This window comes from Pristiophorus japonicus, chromosome 1, assembly GCF_044704955.1.
Source record: "Pristiophorus japonicus isolate sPriJap1 chromosome 1, sPriJap1.hap1, whole genome shotgun sequence".
Classification (NCBI taxonomy): Eukaryota; Metazoa; Chordata; class Chondrichthyes; family Pristiophoridae; genus Pristiophorus; species Pristiophorus japonicus.
This window is the reverse complement of record NC_091977.1, coordinates 59,527,153-59,546,698: the sequence shown is the minus strand read 5'-3', so window position 1 is coordinate 59,546,698 and position 19,546 is coordinate 59,527,153. Positions and strand designations below refer to the sequence as shown.

The 19,546-nt window shown below is 46.4% G+C and overlaps 2 protein-coding genes across 3 annotated transcripts in view; one reads left to right on the top strand and one right to left on the bottom strand.

Moving 5' to 3' along the window:
- The window catches only part of tet2 (tet methylcytosine dioxygenase 2), a 180,609-nt gene that overhangs the window by 102,214 nt on the left and 58,849 nt on the right, over nucleotides 1–19,546 (top strand). For both annotated transcript variants that reach the window (XM_070880077.1, XM_070880072.1), the window contains 2 exons: nucleotides 2,626–6,046; nucleotides 16,383–16,473. In XM_070880077.1, the coding sequence (XP_070736178.1) occupies nucleotides 2,671–6,046; nucleotides 16,383–16,473 (3,467 nt within the window). In that variant the 5' untranslated portion in view covers nucleotides 2,626–2,670. The remainder of the gene's footprint in view (nucleotides 1–2,625; nucleotides 6,047–16,382; nucleotides 16,474–19,546) is intronic.
- The window catches only part of LOC139264010 (inorganic pyrophosphatase-like), a 240,412-nt gene continuing 237,174 nt past the window's right edge, over nucleotides 16,309–19,546 (bottom strand). Inside the window, exon 12 of the mRNA XM_070880121.1 lies at nucleotides 16,309–16,724. Within this exon, the coding sequence (XP_070736222.1) occupies nucleotides 16,696–16,724 (29 nt within the window). The 3' untranslated portion in view covers nucleotides 16,309–16,695. The remainder of the gene's footprint in view (nucleotides 16,725–19,546) is intronic.

Sequence of the window (19,546 nt, the reverse complement as noted above, 5' to 3'; positions counted from 1 at the left end):
AACCATTCTCGTAAATCTTTTCTGCACCCTCTCTAAGCCTTCACATCCTTCCCAAAGAGCAGTGCCCCGAATTGGACACAATACTCCAGTTAAGGCCGAACCAATGTTTTATAAAGGTACATCATAACTTCCTTACTTTTGTATTCTATACCTCCATTTATTCAGGCCTAGGATCCTGTATGCTTTTTAACCACTGTCTCAACCTACCCAAATCACTTTACAACCAATTCAGTACTTTTGAAGTGTAGTCACTGTTGTAATGTAGGAAACACTGCAGACAATTTGTGCACAGCAAGGTCCCACAAACACCAATGTGATAATGACCAGATAATCTCTTTTTAGTAATGCTAATTGAGTGATAAATATTGGCCAGGGCACCGGGAGAACTCACCTACTATTTTTTTAAATAGTACTGTGGGATATTTTACATCCACCGGAGAGAGCAGAGGCCCCCTTTGTTTTGTTTTTTATTCGTTCAGGGGACGTGGGTGTCACTGGCAAAGCAGCATTTTTTGCACATCCCTAATTGTTCTTGAGAAGGTGGTGATGAGCCGCCGCCTTGCACCACTGCAGTCTTTGGAGCGGTTTGTTACAACTGAATGGCTTGCTGGGCCATTTCAGAGGACAGTTAAGAGTCAAACACATTGACGTGAGTCTGGAGTCACATATAGTCCAGACCGGGTAAAGGCGGCAGATTTCCTTCCCTGAAGGACTATAATGAACCAGATGGGTTTTTAGGACAATCCGGTAGTTTTGTGGTCACCAACACCAACATTAGTCCAGGCCGCTGATTACTAGTCCAGTAACATAACCACTATTCTACTATACCGTTTAACGTCTCACATGAAAGACGTCACCTCCAATAATGCAGCACTCCCTTAGTATTGCACTAGATTATGACCTCAAGTCTCTGGAGTGGGACTTGAAACTATAACCTTCTGACTCAGAGGCGAGAGTGCTACCATTGAGCCACGGATAGCAATGTCAGACTTCCAATAGTTTCTATTATCTAAACATCTAGAAACCAATCTCAATCTTTGGAATAAGAGACCTCTTCAAACTAGGTGTGACTGGCTAATGACTGAGGTGGCTGACCATTCATGTATCATGTACTATCAATTTATACCTGTATTGCATCAGTAACGTAATGAAAGGTCCCAAAATGATAGTCATATGTCCTGAAGAAAATCAGACACTGAGCAGCAATGAGAGGAGGTGGGTGAAGGTGTGGTGGAAGAGGTAGACACTGAGTAGGTGATCATATATAGGTTGAGATGATGTAAGACTCAAAGATTTAGTGTAGTTTGTGATCCCTGAAGCCTCTGCCTCTGGGGAGAGAGGGATGTCCAAACTAAAAAGAACAGAGGATGCAAGCTGGGATGGAAGAGCTTGCAAAGTTGAGATGGAGGGAGGTCATGGAGTAGTTTGAAGATGAGGATAAGTTTTGTGAAATCAGTGCATTGATGGATGGGAGCCAGTGGAGCTTGTGGAGGGTGGGGTAACAAGTAACTGGACCTTATGTTTCACTGGCCTAGAAATTCGAGCACATCCATTTTTAGGTCCGTGGATGGGGTTGCAGTGAACAGTCCCTGTGTCTGAATGGTGAAGCTTGAGGCGCCCTCGATATTGGGTCTCAGAACTCATTTCTATCAAGCTGGCGCAGCTGCCTCAAGGCAAAGCAATCTTGCAGTGAGGGCCTCAACCAGGTGTTAAGCCCCTCGTTTGCATGTTCAAAGGGACGAGGGCATGTTTTAGGTATGGGCCCACCACAACTACTTTGTGTCCTTTCCCAGTAGGGCAGGCAGCGCACATTCAGCTGGAAATATGCGCACGCTTCCTGCCCACAACATTGGGGGCTTAGTAGGATCTTTAGTGCTTGAAGAATAAGCACTGTGCCGTGGAATTTCTCGGCCAGTGTGTCGCTGTGCCACTCATGTATCTGGTTTAGAGTACAATCACTAACTTTGCAATAGAAAGCAGCCACTCGTATTCACTCATCTCCCAAGTGTTGAACTATGTCCCACTAAAAATATGAGTGTGCTGTCCTTGCTTGGGAAATTACATAGTTACATTGAGCATTCAGCACATAAACAGGCCATTCAGCCCAACTGGTCTATGCCGGCGTTTGTGCTCCACATGAGCCTCCTCCGACCCCTCTTCACAACATCATAAGCTGTTTTGAAATTGGGAATTGCAAAAGAATAGATTTTTTTCCCTGTACAGGGTGTGATGATTCTTGCACATAGTAAATGGAAAAAGTACAGATTTTCAAAATGGTGATGATAAAGCACATCAGATTTTTGTGAGTCGAGCAACTTATTGAGAGTGTGATATTTGTGTGGTGTGGGTTTGTAAGGCTTTGAGCATTTACAGATACAGCTGGCATCTATGATGTGTGACCTCACATCTGTAAGAAGTAAAGTGAATACGAGGGGAATATTGAAGTGTTTAATTTCTATTTCTCATTTGGCATAGATGAAATGAACCTCAAACCTACGTCATTGCCTCGAGTTGTAAGCTGACTTGAGGGAGATGGTGTGTTACACAAATGCTTGCATTTTGCTACTTCAGAAATGTTATCAGCTGTTTGGCCGTGTAAAAGAATATCTTTTTCCCCCCCTTCAGATACGTTCAGTGGGTAACCTTGTGGATGGCCCTCAAGCAGACCAGATGGAACAGGAAAGAGGCAGTCATGTCGAGGACAAGAGACTGAGTCCAGTATTACCGATCCATTATCAATCTCCAGAGCATCACACTGAGAACCTGTCGGTGAAAGTTGAAAATGGAAGAGAGTTACACCAACTGCCAGAAGTAGAGCAACACCAGGTCAATGGAGATTGCAAATGGGACGGTGTGAAAAGCAGCTACCTGGAGAGCCACGCTCAGGAAAAGGAGGAAAACTGTGACAGCCCTGACCCTCAGCAAGAAAAACTAGAATTGTCCAAGTATGTGCAGAATGGTGGTGTCAAGCATGTCCTCAGTGAGCCTTCATTGTGTGGGCTTCAACAATGTAAGAAAATCAAGTTGGATGAAGAACCAAATGGACAAGACCCAGACTTAGAGAATCAGGAGACCAAAGTGAAAGGGTGTATCTGGGGTAAAAGTGAATTATGGGATTTCGGAGGACAGAATTCACCAGAAGACATGATCAAGCCCCCAGGTTACGACAGTGAAGGTCCTGGATGGCTCCAACCACAACCGAACGAACACAATAAACTGGAAAAGAAAATTGCCGGTTACAAAAATGGGGACATTCTCTCCCTCCTCGAAAGCAAGCAGGTGCCAGTTCCAAACGGTGCTACAAGTTCCACATCTTCCACAGATATCCAGCAAGGTGGTCTCCGAGACAAAGCTCTGTCTCCGTGCTATCCCGAGTACTTGTTTACTGCAGCACACAATGTTACATCTCATCATGAATTCACCAGAACAACTCAAACCATCACAGAGCTGTCGTGGCGGACAGCTCCCACATCACATACCTCAGGGCTGACAGCTTCCCCGTGGGCCTCCACCTCTGGACCACCTCAGGTGGCAGCTGGAGTGACCACAGAGACATACGTTACGGGGAGCTGTCGCGTTTTCCCGGTGCTATCAGGTGTGTATCCATTGAAGCCTGAAGGGCAGCTCAAGCTGCCAGTGACCAAGAGCCAAGAACCTCACAGCTCCGCAGGGCAGGTACCCGGTCAGAGTTACCCCGGGCTATCTACCAAGTGTTTACACCTGCAGGTCAGCAGCCCAAGCGCTGTGTGCTTCACAACCGCGTCAGAAGCCTCTGACACCTTTTCCAGGGAGCGTACAATGTTTATCGGTGCTACAGGCGGCTCGCAGAGTTTCTTGCAGGGTGCCGAGAGGCAGCATTTACAGCACGACCGACGCCCCAGCAATGCCACTGACAGCCGCCACATAACCGGCAAGCTGTGCCAAGCAGAGCTAGCGAACAACAGACAGTCACCAGAGCAGCCAGGCGCTGGTGCCTCGGGGAAGCTACAACCTGCAGGGCCAAAGTCACCCTGCAAGGAACCGGAGCAAGACAGCCAGACTGAGAACGGTGCTATTTCTTCTCAGCGGCTCACACAGCAACACTGTGCCGGTGCACAGGTCGGACAGCCAGCTCAGCAACCAGCGCACGGCGCTTGGCTGCAGCTCCAGTATGAATACCAGCTGCTCCAGCAGCAGAGGCAGCTTCACCAGCAGCTCCAGCAGCAAGAGCAAGACAGCCAGGAGAATCCCCCTCCGTGGCACAACCCAGGGGGCTGTGTGCAGCAGACTCGCTCACCGCCACAGCAACTGGAGTCTCTGCAGGAGGGCGTGGGCCCACCGTCCCAGAAATGGAGAAGTCCACCTCTGCGTCTGCAGCACAACCCGCACCGCCTGCAGCTTTCCCCGGACCAAGGGTCGGCTCGCCTGCATTCACTCAGGAGGCAGGGCCACATGTGTAGCAACGGGCAAGCAGCTGGCACACAGCAGGCAGAGCCAGATGTGCAGCTGCAAAGGCAGGTGTCAGCAGTGGAAGCGGATCGAGCCGAGCCAGCAGCCTCTGAGACACCGCAGGATCGTCCGCAGTCTGCCCCGCAGGCACTCTTCCAAGGCCAGCAGGACAAGTCGGAGACCCTGGCGGAGAAAAGGTCATTGCTGCACACTCAGAGCCGACCCCACTCGGTCCCTCAGCAGCAGGGCATCGTCATCGTGAAGCCCCGGCTCCAGACCTGGCACTTACAGCAAAACACACTGGTACAGGAGCAGCGGACAGCGGTGCCCGCAGGGGGGTCCAGCCCACACCTGTGGCCCCACGGTCAGCAAGCACAAATGCCCCGCATCCAACAACTGCAGCTTCCTCCGGATCCCGGCCAGAATATGGCGCCAAGTATTAAATGTAACGACTATCGATATCAAAGTAGCGGCGAGCAACAAGTTGGTTGCAGCTTAAAGCCAGTGGAGCACATCAAAATGGAAAACCCAGTGGCAATGCCGAGTGAGCGGCAGTCTTATCCAATGCAGAAGCAACAGGGCCCGCCTTACAATATCCGCAGTAACAGTCCCCTTCATAGAAAACTTATCGAGTCTCAATTAAACAAGCTCATCCCGACTAATTGTAGCAACAGGCAACTCACCCAAGAGGGGGTAGGACCACTCTACAGGGCAGAAACCAGTATGAGCCAAGGTCTTCACCTGCCAAACAAAGGCACTGATTTGCAGCAAGTTCAATACACTCAGCAGGGTTCAGGCCAAGCTCAGCAACTAAAGCAACAAGTGCACCACATGTCTGTTATCCAACAGACCCAGCAGCCACCGACGCATCAGCAACATTCACAGGTACAAGCTGAAGTAATCCAGCGAGTTTCTGCCCACACAATGGAGCAGGACTATTCAGTCCCTCAATTACATCCAACACCAGGGCAAATGCTCCGAGGCTCTCAAAGCCCTCAGTGTCCATCCAGCATTCAGAAGGAAGAGGAGTTTCAAATAAACGCAGCACTTAAATCACATTTATTGCAACAGGAAGGCTTTAAAAGGAGAATGTACCAACAAAGAATGCAGGATTTCAAAGAACTTCAGAAAGTAATCAAGATTGAGAAGGAATCTCCGACAGCCCCTTCCACGATACTACCCAGTACTCAGCTGAAAGATGACCCTGAGATACTGAACCTTATTAAACAGCAGAGCCAGCAATTCAGCTGTGACCACCAGAAGCAAGAAAGGAGCATCATTGAAGCACTGGAGCAGCGCTTCAAAGGGTACCAGCTCTCCTCCCCCTTTGAGCGACAGTCATGTGTCATCAAATCGCCCAAGCAAGTGAAGGTCGAAACTTCAGGACCTGTCACTGTTTTGTCTGCCACTGCAGACTTCGAGTCAGATATAGGCGGTGACTGTACCTCAGCACTACAAACGAGCTCGTCCACTGAAGCCACGCCAACAAAAAGGCGGCCAGGATCCACACTCAGTAATTTTTTAGAGTCGCCCATGAAATATTTAGACACCCCTGTAAAGAACTTATTGGACACCCCGAAAAAGACACAATATGAAGTCCCAGCGTGCAGCTGTGTTGGTAAGTATTGTCATTTTGCTTCTTCATATAGCCTTCAACTGGCTGATGGGTACAGAAACATGGCATACCACACAGAGCCATGTACCCACAGACCCAGAAACCCACAGAGCCATGTACCCACAGAGACATGCACCCAGAGTCATGTACACACAGAGCCATGTACTCACAGAGCCATGCATCCACAGAACCATGCACCCACAGAACCATGCACCCACAGAGCCATGTACCCACAGAGCTATATACTCACAGAGCCATGCACCCACAGAGCCATGTATCAACAAAGTCATGTGCCCACAGAGCCATGTGTAACCACAGAGCCATGTGTACCCACAGAGCCATGTGAACCCACAGAGCCATGTGAACCCACAGAGCCATGCAACCACAGAGCCATGCGGCCACAGAGCCATGTACCCACAGAACCATGTGCCCACAGAGCCATGTGCCCACAGAGCTATGCACCCACAGAGCTATGTGCTCACAGAGCCATGTGCCCACAGAGCCATGTGTACCCACAGAGCCATGTACCCACAGAGCCATGTACCCACAGAGCCATGTACCAACAGAGCCATGCACCCACGGAGCCATGCATCCACAGAGCCACATTTACAAGATATATTGAGTTTGAAAGTGATTTTGTTAAATCTGAAACTAGGGTCTTAAATCTAAACAAAGGAAACTACATAGGTATGAGGGGCGAATTGGCTACGGTAGATTGGGAAACTACATTAAAAGGTATGAAGGTAGACAAGCAATGGCTAGTATTTAAAGAATTAATACATAATTTACAACAAACATACATTCCTTTAAGGCACAGAAGCCCCAAAGGAAAAGTGGTCCAACTGTGGCTAACAAGAGAAGTTAAAGATAGTATTAGAAACATAGAAAAGAGGGGCAGGAGAAGGCCATTCGGCCCTTCGAGCCTGCACCACCATTCAATAAGATCATGGCTGATAATTCCCTCAGTACCCCTTTCCTGCTTTCTCTCCATACCCCTTGATCCCCTTAGCCGTAAGGGCCATATCGAACTCCCTCTTGAATATATCCAATGAACTGGCATCAACAACTCTCTGCGGCAGGGAATTCCACAGGTTAACAACTCTCTGAGTGAAGATGTTTCTCCTCATCTCAGTCCTAAATGGCCTACCCCTTATCCTAAGACTGTGTCCCCTGGTTCTGGAGTTCCTCAACATTGGGAACATTCTACCCGGATCTAACCTGTCCCGTCCCGTCAGAATCTTATATGTTTCTATGAAATCCCCTCTCATCCTTTTGAACTCCAATGTATAAAGGCTCAGTTGATCCAATCTCCTCATATGTCGGTCCTGCCATCCCGTGAATCAGTCTGGTGAACCTTCGCTGCACTCCCTCAATAGCAAGAACGTCCTTCCTCAGATTAAGAGACCAAAACAAACACAATATTCCATGTGAGGCCTCACCAAGGCCCTGTACAACTGCGATATGACCTCCCTGCTCCTACACTCAAATCCCCTAGCTATGAAGGCCAACATACCATTTGCCTTCTTCACCGCCTGCTGTACCTGTATGCCAACTTTCAATGAATGATGGACCATTACACTCAGGTCTCGTTGCACCTCCCCTTTTCCTAATCTGTCGCCATTCAGATAATATTCTGTCTTCGAGTTTTTGTCCCCAAAGTGGATAACCTCACATTTATCCACATTATACTGCATCTGCCATGCATTTGCCCACTCACCTAACCTGTCCAAGTCACCCTGCAGCCTCCTCGCATCCCCCTCACAGCTCACACCGCCATCTGCAAACTTCGAGATATTACACTCAATTCCTTCATCCAAATCATTGATGTATATTGTAAAGAGCTGGGGTCCCAGCACTGAGTCCTGCGGCACTCCACTAGTCACTGCCTGCCATTCTGAAAAGGACTCATTTATCCCGACTCTTTGCTTCCTGTCTGCCAACCAGTTCCCTATCCACGTTAGTATATTATCCCCATACTACGTGCTTTGATTTTGCACACCAATCTCTTGTGCGGGACCTTGTCAAAAGCCTTTTGAAAGTCCAAGTACACCACATCCACTGGTTCTCCCTTGTCCACTCTACTAGTTACATCCTCAAAAAATTCCAGAAGATTTGTCAATCATGATTTCCCTTTCATAAATCCATGATGACTTGGACCGATCCTGTCACTGCTTTCCAAATGCGCTGCTATTTCATCCTTAATGATGTTAGGCTAACCGATCTATAATTACCCGCTTTCTCTCTCCCTCTCTTTTTAAAAAGTGGTGTTACATTAGCTACCCTCCAGTCCATAGGAACTGATCCAGAGTCGATAGACTGTTGGAAAATGATCACCAATGCATCCACTATTTCTAGGACCACTTCCTTAAGTACTCTGGGATGCAGACTATCAGGCCCCGGGGATTTATCAGCCTTCAATCCCATCAATTTCCCTAACACAATTTCCTGCCTAATAAGGATTTCCTTCAGTTCCTCCTTCTCACTAGACTCTCGGTCCCCTAGTACTTCCGGAAGATTATTTGTGTCTTCCTTCGTGAAGACAGAACCAAAGTATTTGTTCAATTGGTCTGAAATTTCTTCGTTCCCCATTATAAATTCACCTGATTCTGACTGCAAGGGACCTACGTTTGTCATCACTAATCTTTTCCTCTTCACATATCTATCAAAGCTTTTACAGTCAGTTTTTATGATCCCAGCAAGCTTCTTCTCATACTCTATTTCCCCCCTCTTAACTAAACCCTTTGTCCTCCTCTGCTGAATTCTAAATTTCTCCCAGTCCTCAGGTTTGCTTCTTTTTCTGGCCAATTTATATGCCTCTTCCTTGGATTTAACACTATCCTTAATTTCCCTTGTTAACCATGGTTGAGCCACCTTCCCCGTTTTATTTTTACTCCAGACAGGGATGTGCAATTGCTGAAGTTCATCCATGTGATCTTTAAATGTTTGCCATTGCCTATCCACCGTCAACCCTTTAAGTATCATTTGCCAGTCTATTCTAGCCAATTCACGTCTCAAACCATCGAAGTTACCTTTCCTTAAGTTCAAGACCCTAGTTTCTGAATTAACTGTGTCACTCTCCATCTTAATAAAGAATTCTACCATGTTATGGTCACTCTTCCCCAAGGGGCCTCGCACAACAAGATTGCTAATTAGTCCTCTATGATTACACATCACCCAGTCTAGGATGGCCAGCTCCCTACTTGGTTCCTCGACATATTGGTCTAGAAAACCATCCCTAATACACGCCAGGAAATCCTCCTCCACCGCTACCACTTTGGTTAGCCCAATCAATATTTAGATTAAAGTCACCCATGATAACTGCTGTACCTTTATTGCACACATCCCTAATTTCTTGTTTGATGCTGTCCCCAACCTTACTACTACTGTTTGGTGGTCTGTACACAATGCCCACTAGCGTTTTCTGCCCCTTGGTATTCCACAGCTCCACCCATACCTTTCTTACTATTACATTAATTTCCTCTTTAACCAGCAATGCCACCCCGCCTCCTTTTCCTTTCTGTCTATCCTTCCTAAATGTTGAATACCACTGGATGTTGAGTTCCCAGCCTTGGTCACCCTGGAGCCATGTCTCCGTGATGCCAATTACATCATATCCGTTAACTGCTATCTGCGCAGTTAATTCTTCCACTTTATTCTGAATACTCCTCACATTAAGGCACAGAGCCTTCAGGCTTGTCTTTCTAACACACTTTCCCCCTTTAGAATTTTGGTGTAATGTGGTCCTTTTTGCTTTTTGCCTTAGGTTTCTCTGCCCTCCTCTTTTACTTTTCTTCTTTCTATCTTTTGCTTCTGTCTCCATTCTATTTCCCCCTGTCTCCCTGCATAGGTTCCCATCCCCCTGCCATATTAGTTTAACTCCTCCCCAACAGCACTAGCAAACACTCCCCCTAGGACATTGGTTCCAGTCCTGCCCAGGTGCAGACCGTCAAAGGAACAGGCTTATAATGTTACCAAAATGAGCAATAAGCCTGAGGATTGGGAGGATTTTAGAATTCAGCAAAGGAGGACCAAGAAATTGATAGCGAGAGATATAAAAACAGATGGTAAAAGCTCTATAAGTATGTAAAAAGGAAAAGATTAGCGATGGGTCTAGCGAGAATGAGGAACTGAAAGAAATTAATATTAGTAAAATCATAGTGGAGAAATTAATGGGATTGAAAGCCCATAAATCCCCTGGATCTGATGGCCTAAATCCTAGGGTTTTGAAAGAGGTGGCTATAGAGATGCATTGCTGTCATCTTCCAAAAATCCATAGATTCTAGAACAGTACCCACAGATTGGAAGGTAGCTAATGTAACCCCGCTATTTAAGAAAGGAGGGAGAGTGAAAACCGGGAACTACAGGCCAGTTAGCCTGACATCAGTCATAGGGAAATGCTAGAATCTATTATTAAGGTCCTGGTAACAAGGCACTTAAAAAATAACAAAAGGATTGGGCAGAATCAACACGGACTTATGAAAGGGAAATCATGTTTGACAAATCTGTTAAGAGTTTTTTGAGGTTGTAACTAGTAGAATAGATAAGGGGGAATCAGGGGATATGGTGAATTTGGATTTTCAGATAAGGTGCCACACAAGAGGTTATTAAACAAAATTAGGGCTCATAGGATTGGGGGTAATATATTAGCATAGATTAAGGATTGGTTAACGGACAGAAAACAAAGAGTAGGAATAAACGGGTAATTTTCAGGTTGTCAGGCTGTAACTGGTGGGGTGCCGCAAGGATCAGTGCTTGGGCCCCAGCTATTCACAATCTATATCAATGATTTGGATGGGGGGACCAAATGTAATGTATCCAAGTTTGCTAATGATACAAAGCTAGGTGGGACTGAAAGTTGTGAGGAGGATGCAAAGAGGCTTCAAGGGGATATAGACAGGCTAAGTGAATGGGCAAGAACGTGGCAAATGCAATATAATGTGGAGAAATGTGAGGTTAACCACTTTGGTAGGAAAAATAGAAAAGCAGAGTATTTTTTAAATGGTGAGAGATTGGGAAATGTTGGTGTTCAGAGGGACCTGGGTGTCCAAGTACACGAATCACTGAAAGATAACGTGTAGGTACAGCAAGCAATTAAGAAAGCAAATCTTTCTTGGCCTTTATTACAAGAGGATTTGAGTAAAAGAGTAAAGACAGCTTATTGCAATTAAATAGGGCCCTGGTGAGTCTGCACCTAGAGGGAGTGCAACAAAGGTTCACCAGACTGATTCCTGGAATGGGGGATTGTCCTATGAGGAGCGATTGAGTAGGCTTGGCCTATATTCTCTAGAGTTTAGAAGAATGAGAGGTGATCTCATTGAAACATACACAATTCTTACAGGGCTTGACAGGGTAGATTCAGGGAGGATGTTTCCCCTGGCTAGGGAGTCTAGAACCAGGGGTCACAGTCTCAGAATAAGGGGTCGGCCATTTAGGACTGAGATGTGGAGAAACGTCTTTACTCAAAGGGTGGTGAATCTTTGGAAATCTTTACCCCAGAGGACTATGGAGGTTCAGTCTTTGAGTATATTCAAGATAGAGATCGATAGATTTTTGAATATTAAGGGAATCAAGGGATATGGGGACAGTGCAGGAAAGTGGAGATCAGCCAATGCCGGAGCAGGCTCAAAGGGCCGAATGAGTTCTTATATACCCACAGAGCCATGTACTCAGAGGCAGGTACCCAGAGTGCCATATACCCACAGAGCCATGTACCCAGTGTCATATAACCAGAGCCATGCACCCAGTGTCATATAACCAGAGCCATACACCCAGAGCCATGTATTCACAGAGCCATGTACCCACAGAGCCATGTACTCACAGAGCCGTGCACCCAGTGTCACATAATCAGAGCCATGAACCTAGAGCCATGTACCCACAGAGCCATGAACTCACAGAGCTATGTACCCACACAGCCATGTACCTAGAGTGTCATGTACCCAGAGTGTCATATAGCCACAGAGCCATGTATCCAAAGAGCCACGTACTCACAGAGCCATGTACCCAGTGTCGTGTACCCATAGAGCCATGTACCTACAGAAGAATTCAGTGTTTTTAAAAGAGCAGTTACGCCCCACAAGGAAAGTTTAGGCCTTCCCTCTGCGATCTTGTCACCCTCCTTTGGGCGGATAAGGTTAAAATCACCCCCTTACTGTTTACAGAACTCCCAATGTTACCAGAACGACTGTATATGACTATTTAAAATCTGACAGAGTCGACCATACCCTGTTTTAATGATTGACAAATATTGTTCCAAGACTTGATTCCTTTCTTGATTTCTGGTTTCTGATATCAGGTATTAACTTATTCAACTCTCCAAATGAACACTGCCAGGAGTAGCAGTGGAATGAGACTTAGTACCAATCAGAAAAAGAACCTTGCCAACGAGGGAAAGTCCAATTTCAATTGCTATAGCCTGGAAGAAGTTACTTTCTTATCAATAATTACTTCACAGCAAGGAAGCAAGAGGTCATAGAATCATTCAGCATAGAAGGCGTCAGTCAGCTCGTTGTGCCTACACCGACTCTTTGAGCTATCCAATTAGTTCCATTCACCCACTCTTTTCCCATAGCCCTACACATATTTCCTTTTCAAATATATCTCCAATTCCCTTTTGAAAGTCACTAGTGAATCTGCTTCCACAACACCTTACTGCAGGATTGGGAGTGATGGGATTCTGGGACTGAGTGCGGTGAGGACTGGGAGTGATGGGATTCTGGGATGGGGAGTGATGGGACTCTGGGATTGGGAGTGATGGGACTCTTGGACTTGGAGTGATGGGATTCTGGGACTGAGTGCGGTGAGGACTGGGAGTGATGGGATTCTGGGATTGGGAGTGATGGGATTCTAGGACTGGGAGTGATGGGAATCTGGGACTGAGTGCGGTGAGGACTGGGAATGATGGGATTCTGGGATTGGGAGTGATGGGATTCTGGGACTGGGACATGGGATTCTGGGACTGGGAGTGATGGGATACTGGGAGTGAAGGGATTCTGCTACTGGGAGTGATGGGATTCTGGGACTGGGAGTGAAGGGATTCTGGAACTGGGAGTGATGGGATTCTGGGATTGGGAGCGAAGGGATTCTGGGACTGGGAGTGAAGGGATTCTGAAACTGGGAGTGATGGGATTCTGGGACTGGGAGTGATGGGATTCTGGGACTGAGTGTGGTGATGACTGGCAGTGATGGGATTCTGTGATTGGGAGTGATCAGATTCTGGGACTGGGAATGATGGGATTCTGGGAGAATGGGGTGAGGACTGGGAGTGATGGGGGTACAGGACCTTGTATGGGTGAGGACTAGAAGTGATGGCTGTTCAAAGTTTTATGCTGGTTCCTTGTACTGAGCACAGGACAAAACATTTAATATGAAGAAAGGTTACACAAGAGAGAGCTACATAAAGGAAGAGGGAGAGGGACAAGTAACAGAAATCTGGGAACAAATAGAAACAGAATAAAGACAGCTGGTTGCTAAAATCCAGGCCTTAATTGCTGAAATAAAGTTACAAAGAATACCTGAAAAAGGAATGCCATGATTAATATTTATTTTCCTCACAATGGACCCTGTCCACTGGCGGGAGATGATTTTGTGACCTCACTCCCACAAGGCTGAGCAATGATTGGATGATAATATTACAGGGCTGGAGCATGTCAGGCTGCTGTGAACCTACTGGAGCTCCCTCCAGTGGCCGTAAGACGGTAAGAACATAGGAACATTCAGAGCAGGAGTAGGCGCCACTATTCAATAAGATCATGGCTGATCTTCGACCTCAACTCCACTTTCCCGCCGGATCCCCTACTGTGATGTTTCAATTTATTGTGCTTGATGATCTCCACAGAAATTATTCACCCCAGAGCAAAGGTTCATAGAGGGCTAGCTATCAATGGTGTGGCACAGGGAGTAGGGGACAAGAGATAGAGGCACAAATGGCGAGTGCAGGCAATTAAAGTGAAAGTAGACCACTAAATAAAGTGAGGACAAGAACCTTTGAATGTCAAGTATCAACTTATTCAATGTTCCAAATGAACGCTGCCAGGATTAGCAGTGGAATGAGACTGCTGTTAATACCAACAGAAAAAAGAAGTAATATCTTAACAACAGGGGAAAGCAAACTTGTATGGTATTGCCTGGAGGAAGTTACTTTCTTACCAAGAATGACTTAAGGGTCAAACATTCATAGAATCATAGAAATTTACAGCATGGAAGGAGGCCATTTCGGCCCATCATGTCCGCGCCGGCCGACCAAGAGCTATCCAGCCTAATCCCACTTTCCAGCTCTTGGTCCGTAGCCCTGTAGGTTACGGCACTTTAAGAGCACATCCAAGTGTCTTTTAAATGTGGTGAGGGTTCCTGCCTCTATCACCCTTTCAAGCAGTGAGTTTGAGACCTCCACCGCCCTCTCAGTGAAGAAATTTCCCCTCATATCTCCTCTAAACCTCCCAATTACTTTAAATCATTGCCCCCTGGTTGTTGACCCCTCTGCCAAGGGAAACAGGTCCTTCCTATCCACTATATCCAGGCCCCTCATAATTGTATACACCTCAATCAGGTCACCCCTTAGCCTCCTCTGTTCCAAAGAAAACAGATCCAGCAACTCCAATTTTTCCTCATAGCCAAAATTCTCCAGTCCAAGCAACATTCTTGTAAATCTCCTCTGCGCCCTTTCCAGTGCAATCACATCTTTCCTGTAATGTGGTGACCAGAACTGCACACAGTACTCCAGCTGCGGCCTATGCAGTTTAAGCATAACGTCCTTGCTCTTGTATTCCATGCCTTGACTTGTGTGCTTTATTATTCTACATTCTTTCCTTTGACATCCATCTGAACAGGTAGTGGACTTTGATCTCAGTAGAATAGGAGACAGTGTGAGGGTATTATACAGGGCACAAGGAAAGGGGCACGTACATGGTGGGATGGCGTAACATGCTTGTAAAGTGAAAGGTGGATGGCTTGAGATCATTCCTTGTGAGGTGTGTTTGGTTTTACATTATTTTGTGTATGCAGATCAGTTTGAAGAATGAGAGCAGTTCGCAGTTTGTTTTTGGGTGAGCGGCCTCTTTAAGTGGCTGTGCAGCCCATTCAAAATACCAAACATGTGCATTTTTTCCGATTTAAAAGCCAGTGAGCCGGCTCAGCGGGAGCTGAAGAGCACTGCGCAGCCATACAGCTTATTGGTTAGCAACTTTGCTAAGCATCCTGGGTTTTTTTAGGGTGGGAATTTTCTCATTGCTGAGGATATTCCAATGAGAACCTCTGAACAGACTCAATTACAGCCTGGATCAATTGTTTCACACCCTGTGAAGCTGTGATTAATATTGCACTGGAACCTCTTAATTAAAGATAGGTGGGATTTCCAATTGGTAAATGTCTTGGGCACGGGAGTAAACTGTTGGTATTTCCTATCGCCAAAGTCACGTTATAGTTCTGAACATTAACAGGAGAGTACTGTTCGTCTGACTTATTGCCAGGAATGACTTTTGGCAACAGTTTCAATGAAACATGGTTTGGGACTTTGGCGTTTATCCAAGTATTACAACATGAGAAAAGATTTTAATGCCTTTTATTTGTCGTATTAGAAAAACAACAGTAAATTTGGCTCCTGTGTGTGAACATGTACACTGTATCCCTTTAAATGATGGCAGGCTGAGAACTCGGCAAGTGTATTAGGAGATTAAAAATACTTCTGTTTTAAATTGCTGCTTCAAATCATATAAAAGTCATGTGCAGTTATACATTTTTAAATTTACTCTAATTAGGTAGAAATAACTTGCATTAGTGCCGTGTCTATCAGCACCTCAGGGCATCCAAAAGCACTTCACACCCAATAAAGTACTTCTGACTTGTAGTCACTTTTGGAAAACACTGCAGACAAGTTAAGCACAGCAAGATCCCAAAGCATTGAGATTAGTGACTAAATAATCTGTTTTTAGTGATGTAATGAGAACTTCCATGCTCTTCCTTCAGTTGTGCCAATGGAAGCTTTTGTGTCTACCTGGGAATGCAGCTGGGGCCTCAATTTAACATGTCATCCCAGGTTGTGCATTCAAGTAGCCAGAGTGGTGCTTAAACCCACAACTTTCTGCCTCAGAGGTTCGAGCAAGCCCAGAAACTATACTGCGGACTGTGACACACAGTTTCTCTTTTTTTATCTATCTGTTGTCAGTTGTACTGTGTACATTCAATCAATAGGATTACTAATTATGATTTCTTTATTGTGGAGAAATGTGATTTATGATTTCTTTGTTATTTACATTTCATTGATAAACTCAACCAGTGTAGATACTGCCTTGTCAGAAAAACTAGAAGAATGGCACAATCTTACCTTTTACACTTGAATTAACAGAACAAATTAGTGAAAAAGATGAAGGTCCTTACTACACACACCTTGGAGCAGGCCGCAACGTAGCAGAAATTCGAGAGCTAATGGAAAACAGGTACAGTCTTAAACTAAGTGAGAGTATATAATACATACAATATTAAAAGCTTTGATATCTGCTATGAATGTATGATTCTGTTAATCAATAAACCTTTTAATACAGGCTCCTGGGCTACACATTATGCCCTCAAAGCCCAGATACCTCAGTTCCATTCAGGCTTATCTTTCTTACTCGTCTGTTTGAAATCTGTAGGCCTAGAGGTTTGACGAAGGGCTGTTTTTAGCATGTTGCCTCACTGTTGAATAAGCCTGAAATTAGAACATCGAGAGCTGTTATTAGCAACTGCAAATTACGAGAACAGGGATTTAATTTTCATACATGGTCCTAATACTCTATAGTACCTATATGACCCGTGAAGACAAAAAAAGGGGGGAAAATCGCACTGCGCCCCAATTAGGGGCGGTAACAGCCGCTAGGCGGGAGTTCCTACCACCAAGCCCGGAAGTCCTGCACCGCTCGCAATATTGGGGTTACCGTCCCCGAGAGCAAGTGAAGCGCAAAATAACGTGAGCGGGGCGGAAACAAAAGGAGAGGGGCAGCGCTAAATGCTGGAATGCATAGTGCTACTGTGTAAAAGGGACCCTCCCCTTCATTAAAGGGGAGGGCCAAGCTGCCGACTCTGTGGGTCCCTATCTGGACCACCGCGGAGCGGGGTGCCGTGGCATCAGCCCAGCATTCAAGTGGCGTGCCGGACTGCTAGATTGGGGCATGGACCCCATGATCCATGTTACTGCGGGCCGTGGCCGGTCAGTCAGCCTATTTTTTTAATTTGTGACTGCCACCTCCCCTTTAACTGGCACCCCACAAGAGACCTACATCCCGGTACGCACCGCCTGAAGCTGTCACTGTCATCACCCGGCGAAGAAACATAGAAACATAGAAAATAGGTGCAGGAGTAGGCCATTCGGCCCTTCGAGCCCACACCACCATTCAATATGATCATAGCTGATCATGCAACTTCAGTACCCCATTCCTGCTTTCTCTCCATACCCCTTGATCCCTTTAGCCGTAAGGGCCACATCTAACTCCCTCTTGAATATATCTAATGAACTGGCCTCAACAACCTTCTGTGGTAGAGAATTCCACAGGTTCACAATTCTCTGAGTGAAGATGTTTCTCCTCATCTCGGTCCTAAATGGCTTACCCCTTATCCTTAGACTGTGACCCCTGGTTCTGGACTTCCCCAACATCGGGAACATTCTTCCTGCATCTAATCTGTCCAATCCCGTCAGAATTTTATATGTTTCTATGAGATCCCCTCTCATTCTTCTAAATTCCAGTGACTATAAGCCTCGTCGATCCAGTCTTTCTTCATATGTCAGTCCTGCCATCCCGGGAATCAGTCTGGTGAACCTTCGCTGCACTCCCTCAATAGCAAGAATGTCCTTCCTCAGATTAGGAGACCAAAACTGTACACAATATTCCAGGTGTGGTCTCACCAAGGCCCTGTACAACTGCAGTAAGACCTCCCTGCTCCTATACTCAAATCCTCTCGCTATGAAGGCCAACATGCCATTTACCTGAAAACGGGTCACTGCGCACGGTGATGACGTCATCATTGTCGGCGCAACCGAGCAGGGCGCTACCGGTTACCGATGCCACTAACCTCCCGGGGAATTTAGCGTGAGTCGCTAGTGGTGCCGCACTCAGGCGAAAAGTCGTTTGCGCCCCATTAGCGCCCCCTCCCTTGTTTTCGAGTATAAAACGGGTACAAAGCAAACCAATATAGCAGTGGAACGGCTTGCACTGGCATTGGTCCCACCGTTAAATTCACGGGGCCTTTCCTTTTTAGACATCCTGGGCAGATGCCTGTAACTGGCGCGGACACGATGGGCCAAAATGGCCTCCTTCCATGCTGTACATTGTTATGATTCAATAAACTGGTGTCTTAAATATGTAAATTAGGACTCGTAAATATGTAAATTGGGGCCTAATGCCGATTGAAGGGCCCTTGGGAGAAATTAGGCAGCAATGAGCAGGGTAAGCTTCAGCACCCCACAGCTAAAGGGAGGCGAGGGCCATCTCATGGAAAAGGTTAGCATTGGTTGTGGGCCAAGAGGAGTGGGAATGCTTCCGCTGAGCCCACCATCAAACCTGCTTCCCTGCCCGCCATCGGACTCCCCTGCCCCAGGATCAGATCCCCCACCAAGATTGGGCCCCACTCCCTATGATCAGACCTCCGCCCTGTGACCCGACCCCCCACCGCAATCAAATCCCTTCACTGCCATTGGCGACCAGGCCCTCCCTTCTCATCCCCAGGATCAGACCCCCAGGGATTGGCGACCCTCCTAACCCCCAAGATCCGGACCCGACACCTCATGCTCCCACCCACCCAGCTATAGGCTTCCTCCTTCCTCCTAAGCTGCGACCTACTCCCGAGCGTTCCCTGCTCGACAGGGAACCTGTTGGGAAAAAGACAGCGCGAGGCCAAAACTCCTCCCCTTGCAGCTCACAAGATCCACCCCAGTAAATATCGGGGTCTCCGTGTCACTTTATATAACTGCAGTGTACGCATCTCGGGGAAAGAAGATACACACGCTGGATTGGATGGAAGCTTATCTTCAGCATTAAAGCAGAACACTTGTGACTGCCGGATATATCTGGCAAATGTGAGGGGTGGCAGGGGTGGCCAGTCACTGTTTGAAAGCATGGAGCTGGGAGTCAATGTGAATGCTCAGATTTCATCCCTGTAACGTCACACGCTTTCTTGGGCAATCTTAAATTTTTGAGTAAAATCCGTGCTGTCAAGTTTTGTTTTCACTTGCCCTGAAGTATTTACATTTTAGGGGAGGGGGAAACTTGAGAAGAGCTCAGGGTGTCATGTAAAGGGATTAATTTACTTTACAATATATGTAGCCAACCATGAATGAAAAAGCCATGGGAACTATTATAATGGGTTAGATGAGTTAACAGAATAATAATGAAACACGAGAGTGCAGATCAGTGTGAGTGTGGCAGATGATCAGTAGTTCATTCATGTACTGTCTTTAAATGTCGGGGTGGAAATATTTTCTGATTACTCAAAGCTGGATGTGTCAAAGGAGTTTTGTCATCACCAATTTCTGGCTTG